We start from the raw sequence: 20,727 nt of genomic DNA on the forward strand, positions 1-20,727 counted from the left end.
GTGTACTTGAAGTAGCGATGCCATGCCGTATTGTTCATTTCTAATCAATGATTTTTAAAAATCTATTTTATTAATTTTGTTTTATTAAGTCCAGCAGTGCAAAGCGATAGGAGGTAATTAAGAAATGGTCAGTTATTGATGTGAGAAGAAAACCAAAATGGGGGAAAACCCATGCAATCAGATAGGGACAGAAAACCTAATCTCTACATGCAAGGCTTCGGTCTAAGGTGGGATTCGAACCAAGGTCCACTGAGGTAAAAGGCTGGAAAAGAAACCACTGAACCAACCCAATTCCAAAACAAATATGATACCAAATTAGGTTATTGCTGAAAAACAAAAATGCTTTTAAAACCTTTTTTAAAATTCCAGCATAAATTGTCTGGATGTAATATTTTTAGCTCTTTCCTAAACACTCATTTATTATTTATTTATTTAAATTGTCCAGCTGAAATGAGCATTCAAAGGTGATAAACCAGTAGAAAAATCTATAACAAAACAATTGTTCAATAACGGGTTACACCTCTTCAGAGAGCATCTCAAAAGTCAGAAAAAAAAACATTTTACAAATCCTACTTTCTGATTTCAGAAAAGTAGAACAACTCATTTCCTTTTGGGCTGCCAAGCCATACCATCCAAAGGCGGGTTTCAGATCCAAATATTAATCCGATTTTAAAATCACTGGGTCAATCCAATTATCAAATCATTTAAAACCATTCTAGTGACTGATTTCAGAAGCGGCCTGTCAACTTGGTTTATTTATGAGGTCTATTCAGAAGTAGGAGCGTTAAGCTGGGTACAAAAGTTGATTTCGCTTCATTAGACCTGAGCTATGCCCAGGCCTCAAATTTGGGGGAAAATTCACAAGACTGCAGCAGGCCTTGACTGCAGAGATTGTAGCTTTAACATTTGCCTCCATTGCTCTTATGTGGTAAATGAAAGAAAAATTGTAAACAATGAGAGTGTCTTGCCTGCCCAGAAATACTATGGAACGCACAAGGTCACTTTTATGGTAAGTAAGGTGTCACAGTCTACAGTGTAAAATGAGCTGCAGTGTACAGGCTGGTAATGTTAATTTGTAGGCATACATACAACCATATGATACAATATACAACCATGTGCAGACTTATTATAATAACCAAGTGTTGAAAGATCCCATAGGAGTACATGCATAGTGAATGATATACAAGTCATAAGGCTACGTCTGATTGCACACTCCACTGCCTGTAGTTATTTATATTGGCTGGGGATCTTAGCAGACGCCAGTTTCACAGACTACAAGGCTGATAGAAATAAATACAACTAGAGTCCAGTTTTATCCTTCTGCTTACCACAGATTTCTGCGCTTGCTGCGCCTGGTAGTGCAGGTGGTGGTTGTATAGCAGGGAAATCCATAGTAAGCAGCGTGGTTCCAATTTCATAAAGTTGCTAAGCAGAAAATCTGCTTGACATCGACAAATTTCTTAGCTACATGTAAGCAACAATTGTCTTGGCTACCAGCCACAAGAATGTAAACTTCATGTGATTTTGGCTTGTAACCTGTTCCTGCTAAGCAATACTTTTCTGTGCTTAGCATTTTGTTGTGCTTATGGCTTTATGTGCTGCAGAATAACCTTACCATCCAAAAGTGTGTACTATATATATCCTTTGCAAATACTTAGTCACACCCAAGTCAGAAATGCTGGTTTCGATAGAGGCTCAACTTTGACCTTTGTGTGTGGGAGGGCATGGTGTCAGACCCCAACCACATGCAGGGGATGTTTCTTGTTGCAACCAGTTTTGAGGGGTGAGACACTGGGTATAAATCATATCTGACACATCTGAAATAATATGGAGGGCATGGCCTCAGGTAAAGCTCTGAGTTGCCCCACCCCCCTCTGCTCTAAAATCTAAAAATAAGTAGCAGTAGCATCGGTTGTGCTCGATATGTGACGTTTATAAAGTTGGTGCTAGTGTTAATTTCAGTGCCTCTCCAAGTCAACGTTCTATATAAAAAAAAATTAATTAATTCTGTGGCCCCCTGTCTGAGAGCTTGAAGTCTTCATTCCATTTTGACATTTCTGATTATCAATCTATCGTTTTCAGCGTTTGTATTTCAGTACTGGCTAGTTGTTTATTTATACCAAATTTCCTAGGTACTTTTATTCGACAAGAACCTTTCAGCTTCCATCAGAATCCAACACATTTTTGGTAAAACCTGAAACACAAACTTGCTGTTGAATTATGATTGGTTTAAGGTTCTTGTATACTTCATGTTTATAAATGTAAAACTTCCAAGTTTATAGAACTACCAGCTGTATTCATATTTATCCGTGTATTATAGTTAGATACTTTTAATCTAATCGCAAATTGCGTCATAGCATAAATAAGTACTTACTCTCTATTTGAAATGACTTCCTGAAATGTTTAAATACTTCCAACGAAAGATTATTAGTTTTAAACATTGGAAATATTGGTCGAAGTTTCCTCTAACTTGGTTTGGTTACACCCCTATGTTCCAAAACCTCCAGCGTATTACCCTAACCCTAACTAAGTAGCGCTTTTAACTTTAAACTTCAACATCACTTCACATTCCTTTATGCAAACATACAAGCTATTTTTAACACAAATATGATAAATGTATTCAATTATATTTTAAACATAACCATGATAAATGTATTCAAATGTTTTAGCTGTATCATATGTATCTTAGTTTGTTGTCTTGTAAGTAAATCATATTAAACCATTTAAGTGAGTGTAGTTTGCATGCACAATACTTATCTAACTATGTGACTGTAAATTTTGTCGCTTTGGTTTTGCCTTTTTCTGAAATTATTTGTGATTACTGCTAAGATTTTTGTGGAGGATCCACCAAATGAAACATTGGTTCTTTTTTAAGCTAACACATCTTTAAGAAAACACTTCCCAAGTGCTACAGATAACCTGAAACCATGCTCAAACTAAAAACAAATTGCACCTGTTTTAATCAAAATGGATATTGTAGCGTTGCGATTTGCTAATTTGATGCTCATCATGTTGTTCCAATATACAGTCACTGGGCCAAGTATGTCATTCCTTAAGCCATATTTCTACCTCCATGCTTAAACCATCTCGGCTCCCTGGGGATTATTATAGCATGTGCTGCTAAATATGTAGCGCACCAAATTTAATCAATCACAAGAACCATCTCTGCCCTCACAGGTACCTATTTACCCCTGGGTGATGAGATGTCATTAGCTACCAGAATTCAAGCGGTGCACTCGCTATGACAGTCGAAATGCATCAAACAATTCCCTGAAATGGCCTCAAGTTTTTAAAGCACCTATTACAATAATATTTCAAGTTTTCCACTAAACTAAACTTTTCAACATTTCCATTTTGTCACAAAATACAAAACATTCCACCAGAAAAGTTTTCCCAATTATTCCTAATTAATTTTACTAATTGTTCAGTACTTTTGTGAAAGTATATTTTAATGCTAAATTATATGCATGAATTAGATGAAAAACTATCATACTTAAAAGAACTATTGAATAAATCGTCTAGTTAAAAAGTAAAACTGAATGTGTAACAGAGATGTGGTATTTATTTTGTTTAACTACTAGTTTGGTGCTTTAAATGCAGGTGACTTTTCAGCTGATTGGCAGTTTTCACTTAACTGTCTTGTAACCATAAAAAAATTCTGAAAAAATTAATGTGGCAGTTTTAAAGTTTCAAAGTCACGGGGTGGAGGGGGGGGGGGGCTTAAGAACTATTTAAAAAATAAGAACTAAAAACACCTCAGTACTTCTGGTATAATACACATATCTTTAATTACACAATCGAATATCCCTACACAAGAAAGTTCGTTGCAAAGGCAAGTGAAATGTCGCAAAATTGGTCGAACTTTAAGGCTCGGAAATTAAAGAAAACAAAACAGTCAAAGCTCTGTTTACAATTCAAGAACTCGTTCATTAGAAGCACATTAAAAATTTAACAATTGTTTTTTTGTTATCACCAGTGACAGTTTCTTTTAAAATTATAAGGTGATGCTGTTGACAATCATTTAGATACAAAGATCTACTTAAAATTAGAAGCTTGCCTTAATTTGCATAAAGTGAAAAAAACAAAAACAATACACCCCCCCCCCCAAAAAAAAAAAAAAAAACAGTATACATTACTTTACATGGATTTTTCGCTATGACTAAACAGGAAGTATATACCATTGGAAAAATTCATCTGTTTTTTATTTACAAATTAATATTTAAAGAGCAACTCAATAAAGCATCACATTTCAAGAACCCCTTTGGCTAAAAATCAAAGAAAACTATTGTATTTTGAATATGTATTCTGACATTAAATGTAATAAATCAGTTTGCAGATTAAAAATTTAACTTTTCCAATAAATGATGTGGAGAAAACAATGTTTCAACGTTTTGGGGACTGTGTGTGTAAGTAATGAAATATTTTTTAATGATAATTCATATAAAAATATTTGACTTGTACAGATTATGTTCTATTTCTTACAGGTTTCTGAGCAGATTTTTCATTAATTATGCATTAATTGGAATGGGGGAATCTTAAGCAGTTTAATCTTAAAAACTAAATTGTTAACCTATGTCAGTGTATGCATTGCCAAATTCTTGCCTGAACAAGAAAACTCAAAAATGTGAACTTTTAAAGTCGTCCAAGTTGAACCGAATAATAAAAACGGACAAATTAAATTAAAGTATACAACCTGAAAGTCAGTTTACCCTTTTCAACGTAATCGAGCCAAGTCACAAGAGAGGATATAAATGGGCAACTTATTCCTAGAAGTCTCCATTGAAGAGAAATGAAGTGGTTGTAAGATGCAGGCCTTAACATAACCCACGCCACACACAACAATTGCTGTGGTGCTCTCTGCTTTTGCTGTAGTACCCTCTGCAAAGTTCCAACACAAATTTAGCCCCATGGTCCTATACTAGAGAAAAAATTACAGTGCCCCTTCAAAAGCAAAGTCCAAGGCCTGAAGACACCATTAGAAATAACAACTTGTATAAAAGTGTCTTCTTTTTGCAGGAAGAGCACTTGGTTGCCTCAGAGTTACCCACAAAATATTTGTCTCGTGTGACGAGGCTGACATTATAGCGACCTGCCTTGAAATACATAAAGCATAGCGTTAGCATCCACTTCTATTTACAATATTATTCAGATTTAATATAAGGATAATAAAAATTCAAATATTAAGGTTACTTCTGTTAATCTCCTGTCAAATGTAGACACCCACCCCCCCCCCCCCCCCTCCCCTACCCAAAAAGTACCCTACCCAGCAACAGAAAATTTGACAAAGCGTTGAGCGATCGTTAAGTCACCATGAAAGATTACCGGAGAAAGGACGCCAAGTAATGAATATTCAAAATTGTGTTAAGAAATTTGATCGCGAAAGTGGGTTTTCTGCCAATTTATTTTCTGAAGGTTAAATAAATTCTGCATGGGAATGGGGAAGCATGCTTATTCTCATACAGCAGAGAGTTTTATGTCAAGCAACATTTTTTCTACTACGCGGCCAAGAAATTCAACCCAAATCACTGAAATTAAATTTCATCGTTTATGGATTCCACATTTTCAATGTACCCATTTAAAAAATTATCACACTAATTAACAAGCCTTGCTAATTATTAATTAATTGGAGAACCAACTCATTTTGCATTTCAAATGTTGCTGTGTACACTTTTATCAAAAATAGTGCAAATGTTTGATTTGTCGGTTGATAATCTAAAAGGGTCCAATAGGGAAGATTTACAATGAAGCTACAGGGAAATCAGTCACTCTTATTGTTGACTTCTTTCTTGTTAAACACAAACAACCCTGAGCTGGGACCTTACAAAGCACTGAGATTAATTTAGAGATGAGCTAACTAAGCGACCATTCACATGACTGGATATCAGCTAACAAGACCAGTCAAACGATTGGCTACCAAACTTTTGTGTTAATTTTGTTTTATGAGAGATCGGCTATCATCACAAGGCCAAAGATTGTCACTTTAAGGTGAGGGCTACACTTAATTACTGTCACCAGGGGCACGCTACTACCTACTCCTAGGGCTGAAACAGAGTTACCCCCTTCACAGTCGAAAAGAAGTACATGTGTAGGCATGGGTGTAAGGATTTCATCAACCAAAAGCAATTATGACACAAACTATAATTCTGAGAAGACCTCCAGTCTACGAAGAACGTTTGTAAAAAGCACGTTCAATTATCAGACTTTTCATAAATCCTCACAGAACAAGAAACTCTGTGAAACTCCTGTGGGCTTCTGGTAATTGGTGGAGCCAAGCTGTGTGAAATGGGTGTGGATAACAGTGGAATTATGTTTAACTTACAAACAGAATATATCTCAGCAGATGTGACTGAACGAGGGCGCCCTTCCATAAAGGTCAAGAAGGTTGCTCACTTACCCATACCATAAAACAGGAGTCACCAAAGTTTTTACCTCCAAGATGGTGTTGGGACAATAGTCTTATTTACTACGCAAAGTATGATGTTATTATACAAATCACTATGGTGACGCTAGTAACAGCTCATCTTCAAATAAAGCTAAGCACTTAATTCAGCGTATAACACAAACATGTTGAAACTAACGACAACCGTTGTAAATCAAATTCACATTCGGCTCTCTTTACAAACAACGTCCAAGCATCTGATAAAAGAAACTAAACAAAGACAAATTGACTGGAGTGGGACTTGAACCAACGACCTCCAGATTTATGACCAGTGCTCAACCAACTGATGAGCTATCCAGCCCTATGTTGACAGTCTCCCAATACCTTTGTTCAGAGTTGCCAAAAACTAACGGCAGAAAATATACATAATCAGAGTTAACTGTTGAATGACGCGACTGTTTTACCTGAACAACTCCATCTATAACCCTAGCACAGGAATGAAACAAAAACAAATATAATTTGATAATCCAATTACGAAACAGCAACAAACCAGGTCACTTGTTAATAAATGTTGCTTTGGAAAAAAACGCCCGAAAATGACTGCATACCCACGATGTCAATATGGGTATCGCGTAGACCAAGTGACTTCACACTCTCAATTCAGTTGCAACGCTAAAACCTAAAAGCCGGTAGCCATTTTGGAATATACTTTAAGCGTATCAGACTGCAAGGTGTGAGTAGGGTGCCCTTTTCAGTTGCGATTGGTCAATTTAATACAGGGGAGGGGGAGCTTTTGGATCGGATTTTTCAACTTCGCCACTCTTTCCCGAGATTACCCTTTTTTGTAGAGGGGAGACTACGTGTCAAAGGTCAGAGGTTATTTAAGCCAGGAGGTTCCTTATCTCTTTGTGCATGTGACACAAGAAGTCAACATAAGATGGTGATGCGTTGGAGCCTTTGTCTTCTACTAGGAAGTGACGGAACCACGCCTCAAGTGTGTCACGTTGTCGGACGAATGTCAGCTGTTGAGGAATCAGAAAACAGACATTATTATTTAGTTTAACGATTACGAATTTAACGTCTATTAGAGCAGTCATTGTTGTTATAATAATAAGTAATAACATGTTTTGTGTACTTTTCTGGATAATCAACAACTCAGCAAGGATTCTCTGCTGGTTCTTTAAAAACTGTGGGGTATTCCGGGCCCTAATTTTTCAAGTTTGGCCCAAGGACGCTGAATTGAAACACGGTCCTCAGAATGTCTTTTACCCGAGGTTGACGTTTGGTTGTAAAAGCTCTACTGTGTAATCAAAGCATTTCAAACAGTTCTATTTTCATGGGGTCTTTAATTTTGTGAAAAAAATTAAAACTATTTAAAAACTTTGTCTGTGCATATCGGCTGAAATTCATGCTTACCTTCATGTACCGTGGTCGTCCTTTCCTCAATGTCTCCACAAGCTTCCTAACTCGGAGTGACGTCGGATTATCCACATTGAGTAGCTTACTAGAATCGATATCAATCTGTGCTGGGGAGTGAACCCCAAACACATCCTGTACCCATTCATTACTAACATGCAGTCCGATCCATAGGAACATCATGTTACCGTTCTCAAGGAGATAGACTCCGGTGTCTCGTAGACGATCAACGGAGCTTCGGATTGCTAGGGGGACATCTGTTGAGTTCGGATCAAGGTCATTCTGGGAAAGAAATAGATTCCAGAAGTTCAGGCTTCTGTTTATGGTGCTATATTGGGTTAGTTTAGACATCTAGTCCAATATTGGCAACAACAAACAAATGTATCAAATGTAATTTAAGCATTACATACAGACTACAACAATTGAAACATCATTATTACATGGTTAAGATACTCTGTTAATTATGATTTGACAAACCTATGTTCCAACACCCCTAGTGTCTTTTCCTAATCCTAACCCTTACCCTAACCCTAATTACCTTTATTTCTTTCCTTTTTTTACATGTTTATTTCAATATGTACAATGTGCTGACTTTAATTTTGAACTTTCAACTTTTACAACCCTATCTGGGAACTCATTGCTTGTATTATTCAAAATTGATTTATCTGAACGCAGTCTCGGGTAAATGCTCTGTAAATGCTCCTTTGGCTTGCTGCCCTGACGGGGTGTAAAAACACTCCAGTTTAACTTACCACTTGAAGTAGTCTTGGGTAGAAATAAACAGCAGTAGATGAGACGCCCATTGATATGACAGTGTCCCATCAACCAGCTACGATCATCCGTCGTGATGTCCGTACTACCAGCCAAAGCATCGCTCTTTAAGATGCAGTTGATGTATAAGGGAAGTAACTTCATACACTCTGGTAGAATCAACTGTGAACGATAACAAGAAATAATGGTGGAAATATTACAAGTTATGAACAGGACTTCTTCGAAGCAATGAAGGCGATTGCCTCCATGCCCCCTGGCATTGCCTTGGTGCCCTTGAGAATGCTACAGTAGAAATTTACAATTCTCATAGGGTGCCCTTTACCAAGAAAAAAAAACTTGGTGCCGGTGCCCTTAGACTATTTAACAAACCACATGGAAACCGAATGGGTAAATTTAAACCAAGTTTGGGGTTGAGCAAAGAAAATTGAATAGAGTTAAATTTTAACTAAGACCTCCGGATTAACATGCCGGTGTAGTCCACCAATGGAGACCGCCAACAGAGATTAATGTAAGATTAACGTGCTGGCGCTCTCTGAGCTCTCTAGCCCCATGTTGGGGTCTCCCCTTTTTGGTTAAAAGTCTTACATTTCTGAGCGCTATGGCAGCAAAGCATAAACAAAAGCCCACCACCAGAAAAAACTTCTACAAAGCAAGATTAATAAAAAAGCAAAGAAAAGTATGAACTGACATGGTCCTACCGAGATTAAATTGGGGTCTGGAACCATAGCATTCTAACAGCAAAACAAATTAGGACATCTGATTACAAATCAGGAAAATATGACGACTGAACAAAATTTTTACAAATTTGATTATCAATGAGGATATTTTTTATTTTTAAAGAAGGAACCCTGTAGGCTTTAAATGTCATCACTAGTTTTTGGCATGTCGTGGCAGAGCCATCAATCAAAAGAAAAAAATGGTGATTTTGGGGGTTTCAAACACTATCTTCTTGCCTTTGAAAGTCGTACACACACAAAATGATTCCCTTGAGGACTAGTACTAGCATGTTTCAATGAGTGAGAGAAAATAAACAAGGGCGTGCCTCAAAAGTCTGAAGAGTACGGAATGTGCTAAGTGGATTGGTTTAGTCTTCCAGCTGGTGTAAATGGACGGGTCTGGTAAAAATGCCAAAGAGCTTCATTAGAACATTCAAAAAGCCAACAGGTATATTCTCTAAAGTTGGAATGCTCTCGTAGTCAAGCACAAACTTGTGGTCAAGCAAATTGTACTGGCAGTACATTAGATTACTAGTGTATGCCTACGGGAGCATTCCCTCGCACCTAGAACCTGTCAAGACTTTTGCGACACTCCCTTAAGATGCTCAGTTCGTTAACTTACTTGGCCTTGAGAGGAAGGGCTGGCACAGTTACGTCGGTAGCAAGCTAACATATTGGCACAACGATTAGTCAAGTTGTCACGGATGGCTTTGGGGTTGGAGTTGAAAACGGCCTTCACAGCTGAGAGAGAGAGCGAAAGAAAGAAAAGCAATTGTTAATTTGAAGGTATGCCTATGTCTTAGATTAAGCTACGATTAGATGATAAAATGGATGACAGTCACTTGTGATGTGGATAGCTGTTTGGAGGGCAGTTTTACACTCACAGGCTGGACTTGCAATCAAACCTATCGCATCTGGAACATGTTTGCCCGAAATGGACCATGACCAGTACAGCATCTATTTAATCGGCACCAAGCTGCTCTATCAATTAGAATATGGCGTCTATTTATTCTTCTGGTATATTCACCTTGTTTGGCTAGGAAGTTGATGATAGTATCCATCTCACAGTTCCGATACATATCAGCCATCTGGGTGCAACAGTTGAAGGATTGGTTGATGATGCGTAGTCTCCTCTGACCTGACACACTGGTGTATAAAACAGCAACCTATCAACAAAGACAAAGTAAATAGTATATCAACTCATTGAAGTAGAGGATTTGGTTGATTATACACCCAGACACAATAACTTAGGCCTATCAACGAGACATAATAAATACATCAAAACATTGCAGTAGTTGATTTAGTTGATTATAAAACCAGACATAGTATATATAGGCCTATCAATAAAGATGACACAGTAAATTATATCAACACATGTCAATAGTTAATAAAATGTTAAAAATATACAAACAAGTTTCAGTAGTTGAATGGGTCAATAATGCAAAATGTTGTGGATATACAAAACAGCAAATTATCAACAACACAAAAAAATTTTTTTTATTTTTTTTTTCCTACCTGGATAAAGGCCCCAGCATCCTCCGTTAGTTTATCATCATGTTTAATCTCCACGGTGATAGCTTTATCACTATCAATGGACGCTAATTCCACGTCCGTCGTGTTTGCCATGTAGAAGTTTCCAAAGAAGTCTGTAGGTCTGATACCTGTACTTGTCCGGACCCGGAGGACCGAGTCAAATCCAATGGGTCGTTGTACATTGTGGTTCAGATCGTGGATGAAACGTTCGCCGTCATTGGCAGCCTAACCGGTTTAGAATAAATAAAATGTTTACTGTCTTTGCCCTTCAACATTTCCAATGATTACTATAACCCTTCTACAGTGGAACCATTCAATATCACAGATAAAGATAAATGCACTATGCCAGCCTGGAATAAGACATGAGTAAATGCATCTAATACACGGTCAACCCTCCTACTGTCTGACCATTCAATATCACCCAATGTGGGTTTGACTGATAGATGCGTGTTGCAAGTTTGCACTATGATATCATGTAGTAAATACATCTACCCAGGACACAGTTAAGCTTGGGCGATATTGCTTTATTATCCACGATATATCGTCAACAAAGTATCGCGATCTTCGATTATATCACGATTTATATTTTTAGTCAAAAATTCTGACATCTTACAACGCCCAATTTCAATACTTTATATTACTTACAAATCGGAGTATGGGTTTGTGGGGTGTACTGTCTACCCATGGTGTGGACATGGGCCTTTCAGTTACACCATAGAGTTCTATTACACACACATAAAGTGTCTTTTAAAGTGTCTACTGCACATGACTGTTCTTACATGTGTGCATATTTAGCTAGATCCCGCCCATTTCATTCTAGCTAAACAATAAGCATCCTTAGTGCACATGGGGTGACCTCTCATTCATAAAACGGGTTGTGGTTTGTGTAATATGATCCCATTGTGGTCTGCAGTTCGGCGGCGAGGCGGCGCACAAGGCTCCCACACAGGGGAGGTAAATGATACATTGTTACTTCTGCAGTGTCTGTGGGAGATGCCTGGGCGCTAGAGTCTTTTGATGTTTTTTTCCAAAGAACCCTGGTATTTCCGATCAATTGTGGAATCTTGCGGTTGTTTCTTGGACTTTATATTTTGTAAACAGCCCTTTGTGGTTGCAAGACGTCTCAATTAGGAAAGACATAAAGATACTTCATCAAAACCATGATTTGCCGATAATTCGATTAACAAGAAATCAAGACGATATGATAAACGTCTAAGAAATGGTATCGCGATTTTCGATTATATCGAGATATCGCCCAAGCTTAGACACAGTCAACCCTCCTACTGGCTGACCATTCCACATCCTCCACTGAGGTCTTGACTGATAGATGAACTATTCCAGCCTGTAATATGATATCATGTGGTGAATGCATCTACACAGAACACATAGGTAAGAGGGTGAAATAGCCTGGTGCCAATACTTTAATGATATTTATTACACCATTGCCCATAGGTATATAGATAACAAGACTATCCATACCTGGAAGTAGCTGTATTTATAGCATTGTCCACCAGTCAGTGTTGATATTTGACCGATGGTCGCTACGTCAACGTAGGAGTTGGGGAAGAGAAATAGGTCCACACTGCAGCCTGCCGTTACGCACTCCTGGCCTAGTTTGGTATAAAAGTTGATTTGTGGAGACAGCAACGTCTGGAAAAATGGGAAATAAAAATGAAATTAACAATCTGAGGAAATACACTGCTTGATTGCCTTCATCCATTAACCTTTAGTCTCTAGACATTCTGCTGGGAATTTTAGTCATCTCAACATTTACTTCCACTTTGTCTCAAAGTTTCCGATAAACACGCCATCAAAGTGTCATCCTGTTTAGTCATAGCAATAAAAATAAAAAATTTATACCGTCGGGTGTGATAAATCGATCAAAACTAGTACATTTTTGCTTAAATAAAATGACCTTCCATGAACTTTGTCTCTAAGTATAAACTTATCTTCTTGATGTATTAAAGTTACCTTTTCTTTCTCAGTTCCAAGGAGTTTTCTGTCGTCTCTGTTCTTGATTTTTCCGGGAGCATCAGCGATGGGTAGAGAGGCGTGGAAGAGAAACAGCTTCCCTGCTCGATCAGAAGACTAAAGGGGAAAAAATACCAGCAATAATTACAAACATTTTCTCAAGCATTTTGTTCCCTAGCAAGAGTCATTCTCAAAGACTAGGAAAATTATATGAGATTTGAAGCATTGCATGGTGTGGTTTGCGGTAATTTTTAAAACCATGTGTATATCTACTTGCTGGGTAGATTATGCTCTTTTGAGAACTCGTCTTGCTATATATTCAACTGACACAGAGTAGATTTTTCTGAATTTGAAAGGCTTCTACTACTATAATGTTCAGAATAATTAGTAGTTTTTTAATTTACCTTAATTGCTTCAAGACCTGCTTGAACCACTGGTCCGAGCATCGTCTCTGTTTCTCTCGTTTCAGCAAACATCTGTGGAATCTGCTCCAGTAAACTGTCAACAAAAACAACAAAAGACTTGATAATGTCTATATCCTTAAGGACTGTGAAGGGAGTAAACCAGTTTCAGCCTCAGTAGTAGGTGCAAAGTGCCCCTGCTGACAGTTGATTTGGGTCGATAGCCCAAATCGTTTAAGTGATGCCCTCACTTTAAAGTGAACAAAATTTAAAATGGGTCTCAAAACTCTGTCTTAACGCTTTAAGACATCTGAAAAACTTTGGTGTCTTGTGTTTCAAAATTATCCCCCTACCTCTCGATAACGGCTCTAGATTCAGACAAGTTGACCAAGAACCCATCCAGCAGTGGAAGGAACACATCATGGACGTCCGACACCACCAGCATCTGTGGCTGAGCAAGGGCGCTGTTTAGATTGTAGAAGTGCAGCGATGAGTCGTACGTGACAAAGCCAACGCGTATCATGGATTCCTTCATACCATGCTCACTGGTGGAGACAAGAAAAGACAAAAGTTGCAATGAAATCAGAATAGAAAGCAAGAAAGCAATCTCATATTTTATTCAGTGTTTTACAGACACATTTCATTTGTTCTGATTGTAAGCCAAGCACTCTTAGAAACGCAAACATATTAACTGTACTAGCCAAGAACCCAATGGAGAGAAGACAAGGAAGGAAGTTTAAGTTTTGGATGCAGGAGAAAAAAAACCTAGAATATTAAGGGAAACCCAAGCAGTCAGGTAAACACTGAGAACCCAATCCACATAGTTCCCCCGGTTGGATTTGAACCGGGGTCCCAGAGGTGGAAGGCGAGGAAGGATACCACTACGCCAACCTGACCACCAGAAACGCCTTCAGTCTTACCTTGGTAATTTCTCCAACAGCGACCCAAGCTCTTTACAAAGAAGATGAACCATTCCTGTCTTTATACTCTGATACGTCACATCGATCATGAAGATAAAAGCCGGTGGTTTAGGGAGTTTGTTATTCTTGCAGTAGTCCGCCGTCGCAATATACTCAAATGTTCCTAGAGATAACTCCGGTCTCTCGTAGGCGTCTACTCTGCGACTCATGTGATCAAGGGGCTGGAAGTACTCCGGGGGAACTAAAGCGAGGGACAAGAAATAAATCAAGAATGAGTTGATGGTGTCAGGATTTCATAACTCAGTAAGCACAAAAATCAACAAAGTTAGCAAAAGTGCACAGCCACAATCATGAGTACACTTTTTGTTACAGAGACACCAATGACAAACTGTTGGCGTCGTATTGTCCGACCATTCACTATATTGCACTGTATGTGGTTTTGAATTATAAATAGACAATGCCAGCATGCAATATGTGATAAATGCATCTTTGCATAGCCACATGAACAACAGAAAAATACAGAGTAACTCTTTGCAGATCTAGTATTAACAAACTCAAGCACTTTTTTTGTGATCATTGATACAGCGATTGTTAGTTGATGATATAAATGCTCAGATTATTGTTATATTATTATTATAAATAACATTGAGATAACTGCTACATCAGTGGTTTCAAATTGCTGTTTATAAAATGGACATGAAAAAAATGCATTTACTCTGAAGGGTTTAAAACTTAAACAAATTGGGCCCAACAAATGTTGCTGTAATAGATTTAATCATAAATCAGCAGGGGCCCAAAGCGCGACTACAACAAAAACTTGACTCACCATCTGTGACACACGTGCAAAAAGCACACGAGAAACGCCGCCCTCCGTCGACAAACTGCATGAAGGGACACATGTATGCTTTGCATCTGTTGCATCGGACTGGGCCGTTGGGTCCATGATCTGCAATGGGTGGAGGTGCCTGTGTCAAGAGCAAAATAATGAGACTTTATCAACAAAGAAAATATAACAAGAGCAGTAGTGTTTGGTAAACAAAAATGCCCTATAAGCTGGTCAGTTTTTACAACATTTGACCTTGGGGTCCAAAAACAAAAACTTGAATTTGATGCTTTAAATGCCCCGCAAGTGCCTTAAACAATAATATCTCAATGCCCTTTACATTAGTGCCCTTGTCTTAGTTCTTGTAATCTTTCTCAGCTCCCTGGAGAGTATACAACCCTGGACTGCCGTGGGGCTCAGAAGGCTTCAACTTCTACCCTCAAAGGTACCCATTTTATACCCAAGGGTGAAGAGAAGCAAACTTTAAGAAAAGCATCATGCTCAAGGACATAACCCGGATTCAAACCCACACTCCGTTGACTCGACTATCAGAGCTTGAATTTGATGTTCTAAACCAGTCGGTAATGACACCCTACATCGGAATGGTTGGCAGATTTAACACTCACCTCATTCTCAGGTAGTTCAGTAAACGGAGACACTACAACGCCTATCGGGACCTGCGACTGTTTGATCATATCTTGGGTGCAAGGAATGTTGTACATGGTGGAACGCATAAAACGTGGACTGCTGTTTCCTGTAACAATTGAACAAAATCACAAACCTCACAGTGCCAGAAGAAAAGTGGTGGAAGAAAATAAAAGATTTTACTAAAAAAGTTTCAGGTCTACTCAAACTTTGGGTTAACTCATCAGGCAGGCAAATGAAAACAAAAGAGGGGAAAACCCCTGCATACCTTGATCAATGACCTGGAAGTCCGTTGTCACTAGAGGGGGACATTGTCCTCGGATATTTGTGATAAACTGTTGGTTTCCCTTGTTCTTTCTGTCGTCCTGTATAACTTGAATCTTAAAAGAAATAAAGGAGAATTTAAATTTTATGTCTGGACTCTTGTGTCCAGTGATCATAGAGGGGGAATGCTACATGTTGTAAAAACTGAAGCAGGACTGAAACGGGTACCAGACTGTTATCAAAGAAGTTCAGTAATTTGGACACGCAAACTTGCAATGCCACAGAACACAGCAGACCAGTATTGCCTTTATACTTTGAAAGGGTTCTGGACATTGAACAGGTTCTGGACATCGAATGAGTTCTGGACTGTGAATGGGTTCTTTCCGTAAATGTTTTCTGAACTCTAAATGGATTCTGGACATTGAATGGGTACTGAACTATGAGTGGGGTTTGATCCACACTTACCACACTCGGCATCTGATCAGGGTCAAGTTTCTTCTGTGGCTGCTGAGGCTGCTGTTGAATACCAGGTTGGCCCATTCCTGGATGGGCCATTCCTGGTTGGGCCATTCCTGGTTGGGCCATTCCTGGCTGCCGTACACCCGGCTGCCCCATCCCTGGTTGTCCCATCCCTGGTTGTCCCATCCCTGGTTGGCCCATCCCTGGTTGTCCCATTCCTGGCTGTCCCATTCCTGGCTGTCCCATTCCACTATACTGCTGAGGACCCCCTGGTCTAGGCATCCCACTAGCTGGTGACATTGGGGGTGTCGGACCTGACCCCGATGGTTGATATCCCATACTGCTTGGCGGGGGAGCTCCACCTATCGAGTACGGTGCAGGGGCTCCACCACCAGCGGGCCGAGTTGCATTGTATCCACCACCTTGTTGTGGGTACATCGACGGCGGGGCCATGTTGGTCTGACCTGGTTGGTGGGGGGCATACATACTGGTTGGAGGCTGACCTGGCCTGCTGGCAGGAGGTGGACCTGACATACTTGATGTTGGGGGTGGACCACTCATCATTGGAGGTTGGCTTCGACCCATGTTTGTTGGTGGTGCACCCTGAGGTGGTTAAGATAATAATTGGAAAGTTAGTTTCCTTATCATTGGTATCATCTTACCATAATTAGCCACAAAATTATAATCTGCTCATGAATATTTTACAATAATTTATCAATCTTTGTCACACCCATACCATCTGAAAACACCATACTAAAGTATGGCCTCAGTGTAATTCCCGGCCTGACTCACTGACAGGTTGGATCGGGTCTGGGGTTCATGCTCAAATCTGGGGATCAGGTTGGCTCAGTGGTTTCTTTCCCTGCCTTTCACTTCTGTGAACCCTGGTTTGAATTCCACCCCAGACTTGCATGTGGATTGGGTTTTCAGTCCCAAATCAAAGATTTCTTCTCGTTTCCTATGCATCCTTTTGTTGGCGCTAATTGTGCTGTTGGGTGCGTAATCAAATAAATAAATAAAAATAACCACCATTCAATTATCTACTTACCATTCCTTGGGGGGGTCCTGCAGGGGGTCCTGAAGGGGGTCCTTGGGGTGACCCTTGAGCAGGACCTTGAGGTGGTCCACTAAGACTCATATTATTCATTTGGTTGGACAGCTGGCCTTGCGTTGCACCATACTGTGGCTGCTGAGGCGGCTGTGGCTGATAGAATCCTGGTTGGCTAGATGGAGGTTGGTTAGGAGGTCCAGGCTGAGCTGGAACTCTACCAGATGACAACAAAACATTGAAGTTTTAACAACATTTTGAATTGTTGAGAAGGAAAACATCCAATATTTTCAAAATCACTCCGTAATTGGTCCCCATCTGTAGAATTTGACCTGAAAAATGTGTTTCTTCACCAGTGGCACCAATAACCTTTAGCCCCTTTTGACATTATTGAGCAAACTCCAGTGGCTTTTGAATCTCAACGGCACCCCCAAGCTCGCACCCCCATGCTCGTCGTATCAATTTTTTTCTGCTCAAAATTAACATTAATGACCTTAGTTTACATGTTGTGATGTAATTTAATGTGTCATGTGGGCTGAGCAGTCTAGTGCACTTATGTTCTGGTTGCTAGGCTTTTATTGCAAAGGGGGGTCAAATGCCAGCCATGACACTTGGTTTTGATTGGTCAATGTATGAAGAGGCGAAACCTAATCCCTTGAATAAATTGTACACTTCTCACCTGTTTGGTTGACCACCACTGTACCCCATCGGAGCGCCTTGCGTTGTCGGCGGCATACTACTATAACCATTTTGTCCGGGTTGGCCGTACGGTTGGTGCTGATTCGTTGTAGGGGGCGAGGTACCATGGCTGGATGGACCGTTCATAGCTGGTGCCCCGTAACCCTGTTGCTGAGGAGGATTCCCTCGCCCTTCTCCAAAGGCACCGATTGGTTGTTTGCCCTGGGGTGGTGGGCCCATTGGTGGTAGGCCACCACTACTGGGCGGCGGGGGCTGGGCATTTACCCCTGCTCCGTAATAGTTGTTTGGGGCGGGTCCGCCATATTGACTAGGATTTCTCCCCGCCTGCGAAGACGGGACACCATAGTTCTGTTGTTGATTATAACCGGCCGGTCCTTGATTATAACTCATGGTTGTGCTACGAAGATACTCAAATTCTTATTGACGTATCGTCAGAAAAAAAGTACACACAACAGAAACCGCTGTCCAGGAATAACTTTTGATTTTGTTGACAGTCAAAAAGTCGTCAGGAGAGGACCAACAAAACATTCCAGTTTACAACTCACTATGTGAGTTCATCAAGAAATGGTACCAAGTCATTGAGATCTTCTTAGATTGTGTCTTTTCCGGTTCAATTGGTAATATTACGTCACCTCTAAACACGTAGCTATAAACACGAACTGCTTACCGTACGATTACACTACATGCAGTTAACACACATGTCAAAATGGCCGCCGTCCAGCGTTTTTGGTAGGAAACACTCGGTATTTTACCCTTGAAATTCCTCAAAACAACAACAAAACTGCAGAATGTTACTCACACAATGTGTAACTATGTTCGTGAGAACCCAGAACAAGAACTTTGGATCTTTTCTAGGTTCAAAAGTTGGAAATAATCATCGACTTACGGACTTTCTTAATGCCACGTATGGTTAAGCAGTGACATCGACATCAGGATGTGCACATGCGCAGTACAGCCACGTAGGCAAGTTTGCTTAGTTGGTTCGCAGACACCAGGGACATTGTCTTTGTGTGTACAGCTGGAAAACGGGGTACCAGCGTCCGTTTTTGTCCTTTTTTGACCCTGAAACTGTCGATTTTTAATAAAAATGAAAAAAAACTCTACCATTAAAAAGATTTGTGATGCATGTTATTGGGAATTATGAAATCAAGTAAGTCGCCATATGGGGCTTCCATACGCGTATTTCAAGTGCGACGCCGTGGATCAAAATAAAATTAATTAACAATTTAGTGGGCGTTGGGCTCTGATAAAAGTTCAAAACATTTCAGGTCACTTCATACCTCCATCCATGGCATGCTTCAAGTTAGAATGTATTCAATGCAGACGCCTCAAGATTTTTGTCTTTCCTCTAATAATAATAACACTAACAATTATGTAAATCATAAACTTTGACGAAGATTTTAACAAACAGAAACTAAGGAAAAGTATGCTTTTTATCAAAAATGGGTCTAAATAGGCCTACTAAAATGTCACTGGTAAACTTTCTAGCCCGAGTGATCGATTCTGTAGTGTACTGAAGACTTCTTTCAAGTCTGAGATCGCATTCTTGCATCAGCGATTGCAAACTTGCCCCGTGTGAGGGCGCTATTTTTGGGCAACCGTTGGTAAGACTAAAAATATACCCGATCACAGATAACATAACCAAGTCTCTACTCTACGTTTCAAACTTTTAAAAACTTAAATCTCCAAGTTGACAACAAAGAACATGTGCCTCATTTCATAGAGCCTAAGCACAAAAACCCGCTAAGCACGGGAAAATCTTGCTTACAAAAAACAGATTACCAGCCAACATTCCATGTGAGTTAACACTTTATGAAACTCGGCCCAGATCAAACCGACCCGAACCAGAGTGAACCTGCATCTATTGCAAGGGGGTGGCATCTCAAGACATGAGGATTTTATTGATTGACACATTCTACCCTGAATATTGATCTAGATTAGGGGTATGAGTCGAAGGAGGCACACCCGGGGCTTGGTGGTCCTTTTGGGCTGGTTGGGGGTATCTGCTTCGGGGTGGACTTATCATGCTTATTTTGTGCTTAGCATCTCACTTAAAGCATCTCACATGATCAGACAAAGAGATTGAAGAAGGCTGATCATTCTAGCCTCAGGCACAAACACAGAGAGCCCTTGAAACGTGGAACCAAGAAACTATAAAAGAGCAACCATGACGATGGCGAAACAATAGCTGAAAGTTGTTCAACACAAATCAATAATTTGTCACATAAAATTAAGCCAATAAACAAATACTTCTCAGAAAACGAACATAAAAACTTTCAGACAATGGTTTTACTGTGTGTTTAATAAGGCTTGTTTCATCAAGTCCAACAGTAAACAAAATAGGGAACATAATTTTTTGTTTTGCTTGTTCGCTTATTTATATCCAAAGGAATAATCACTTATTCATGACTCAGATTGCGGCATCTTACAAATGTCCCTCCAGGAGCTCCGGCTTAAAGGCAGTGGACACTATTGGTAATTACTCAAAATAATTATTTGCATAAAACCTTTCTTGCTGACGAATAATGGGGAGAGGTTGATGGTATAAAACATTGTGAGAAAAGGCTCCCTCTGAAGTGCCATAGTTTTCGAGAAAGAAGTAATTTTCCACGATTTTGATTTCGAGACCTCAGATTTAGAACTTGAGGTCTCAAAATCAACCATCTAAACGCACACAACTTC

At 39.6% G+C, this 20,727-nt stretch overlaps 1 protein-coding gene across 1 annotated transcript; it reads right to left on the reverse strand.

Moving 5' to 3' along the window:
* Positions 1–3,763: 3,763 nt before the first annotated feature.
* Positions 3,764–18,979, reverse strand: LOC139952992 (protein transport protein Sec24C-like). The gene is given in 18 exon segments (XM_071952363.1): positions 3,764–7,401; positions 7,796–8,077; positions 8,548–8,613; positions 8,615–8,728; positions 9,905–10,023; positions 10,310–10,448; positions 10,798–11,040; positions 12,295–12,465; positions 12,787–12,903; positions 13,191–13,284; positions 13,541–13,732; positions 14,108–14,348; positions 14,934–15,072; positions 15,557–15,684; positions 15,844–15,955; positions 16,305–16,901; positions 17,347–17,563; positions 18,026–18,979. Coding segments are annotated over 18 exon segments (3,522 nt in total). The 5' UTR covers positions 18,436–18,979; the 3' UTR covers positions 3,764–7,260.
* Between the last annotated feature and the right edge of the window lie 1,748 nt (positions 18,980–20,727).

This window comes from Asterias amurensis, chromosome 21 (genome assembly GCF_032118995.1).
Source record: "Asterias amurensis chromosome 21, ASM3211899v1".
Taxonomy (NCBI): domain Eukaryota; kingdom Metazoa; phylum Echinodermata; class Asteroidea; order Forcipulatida; family Asteriidae; genus Asterias; species Asterias amurensis.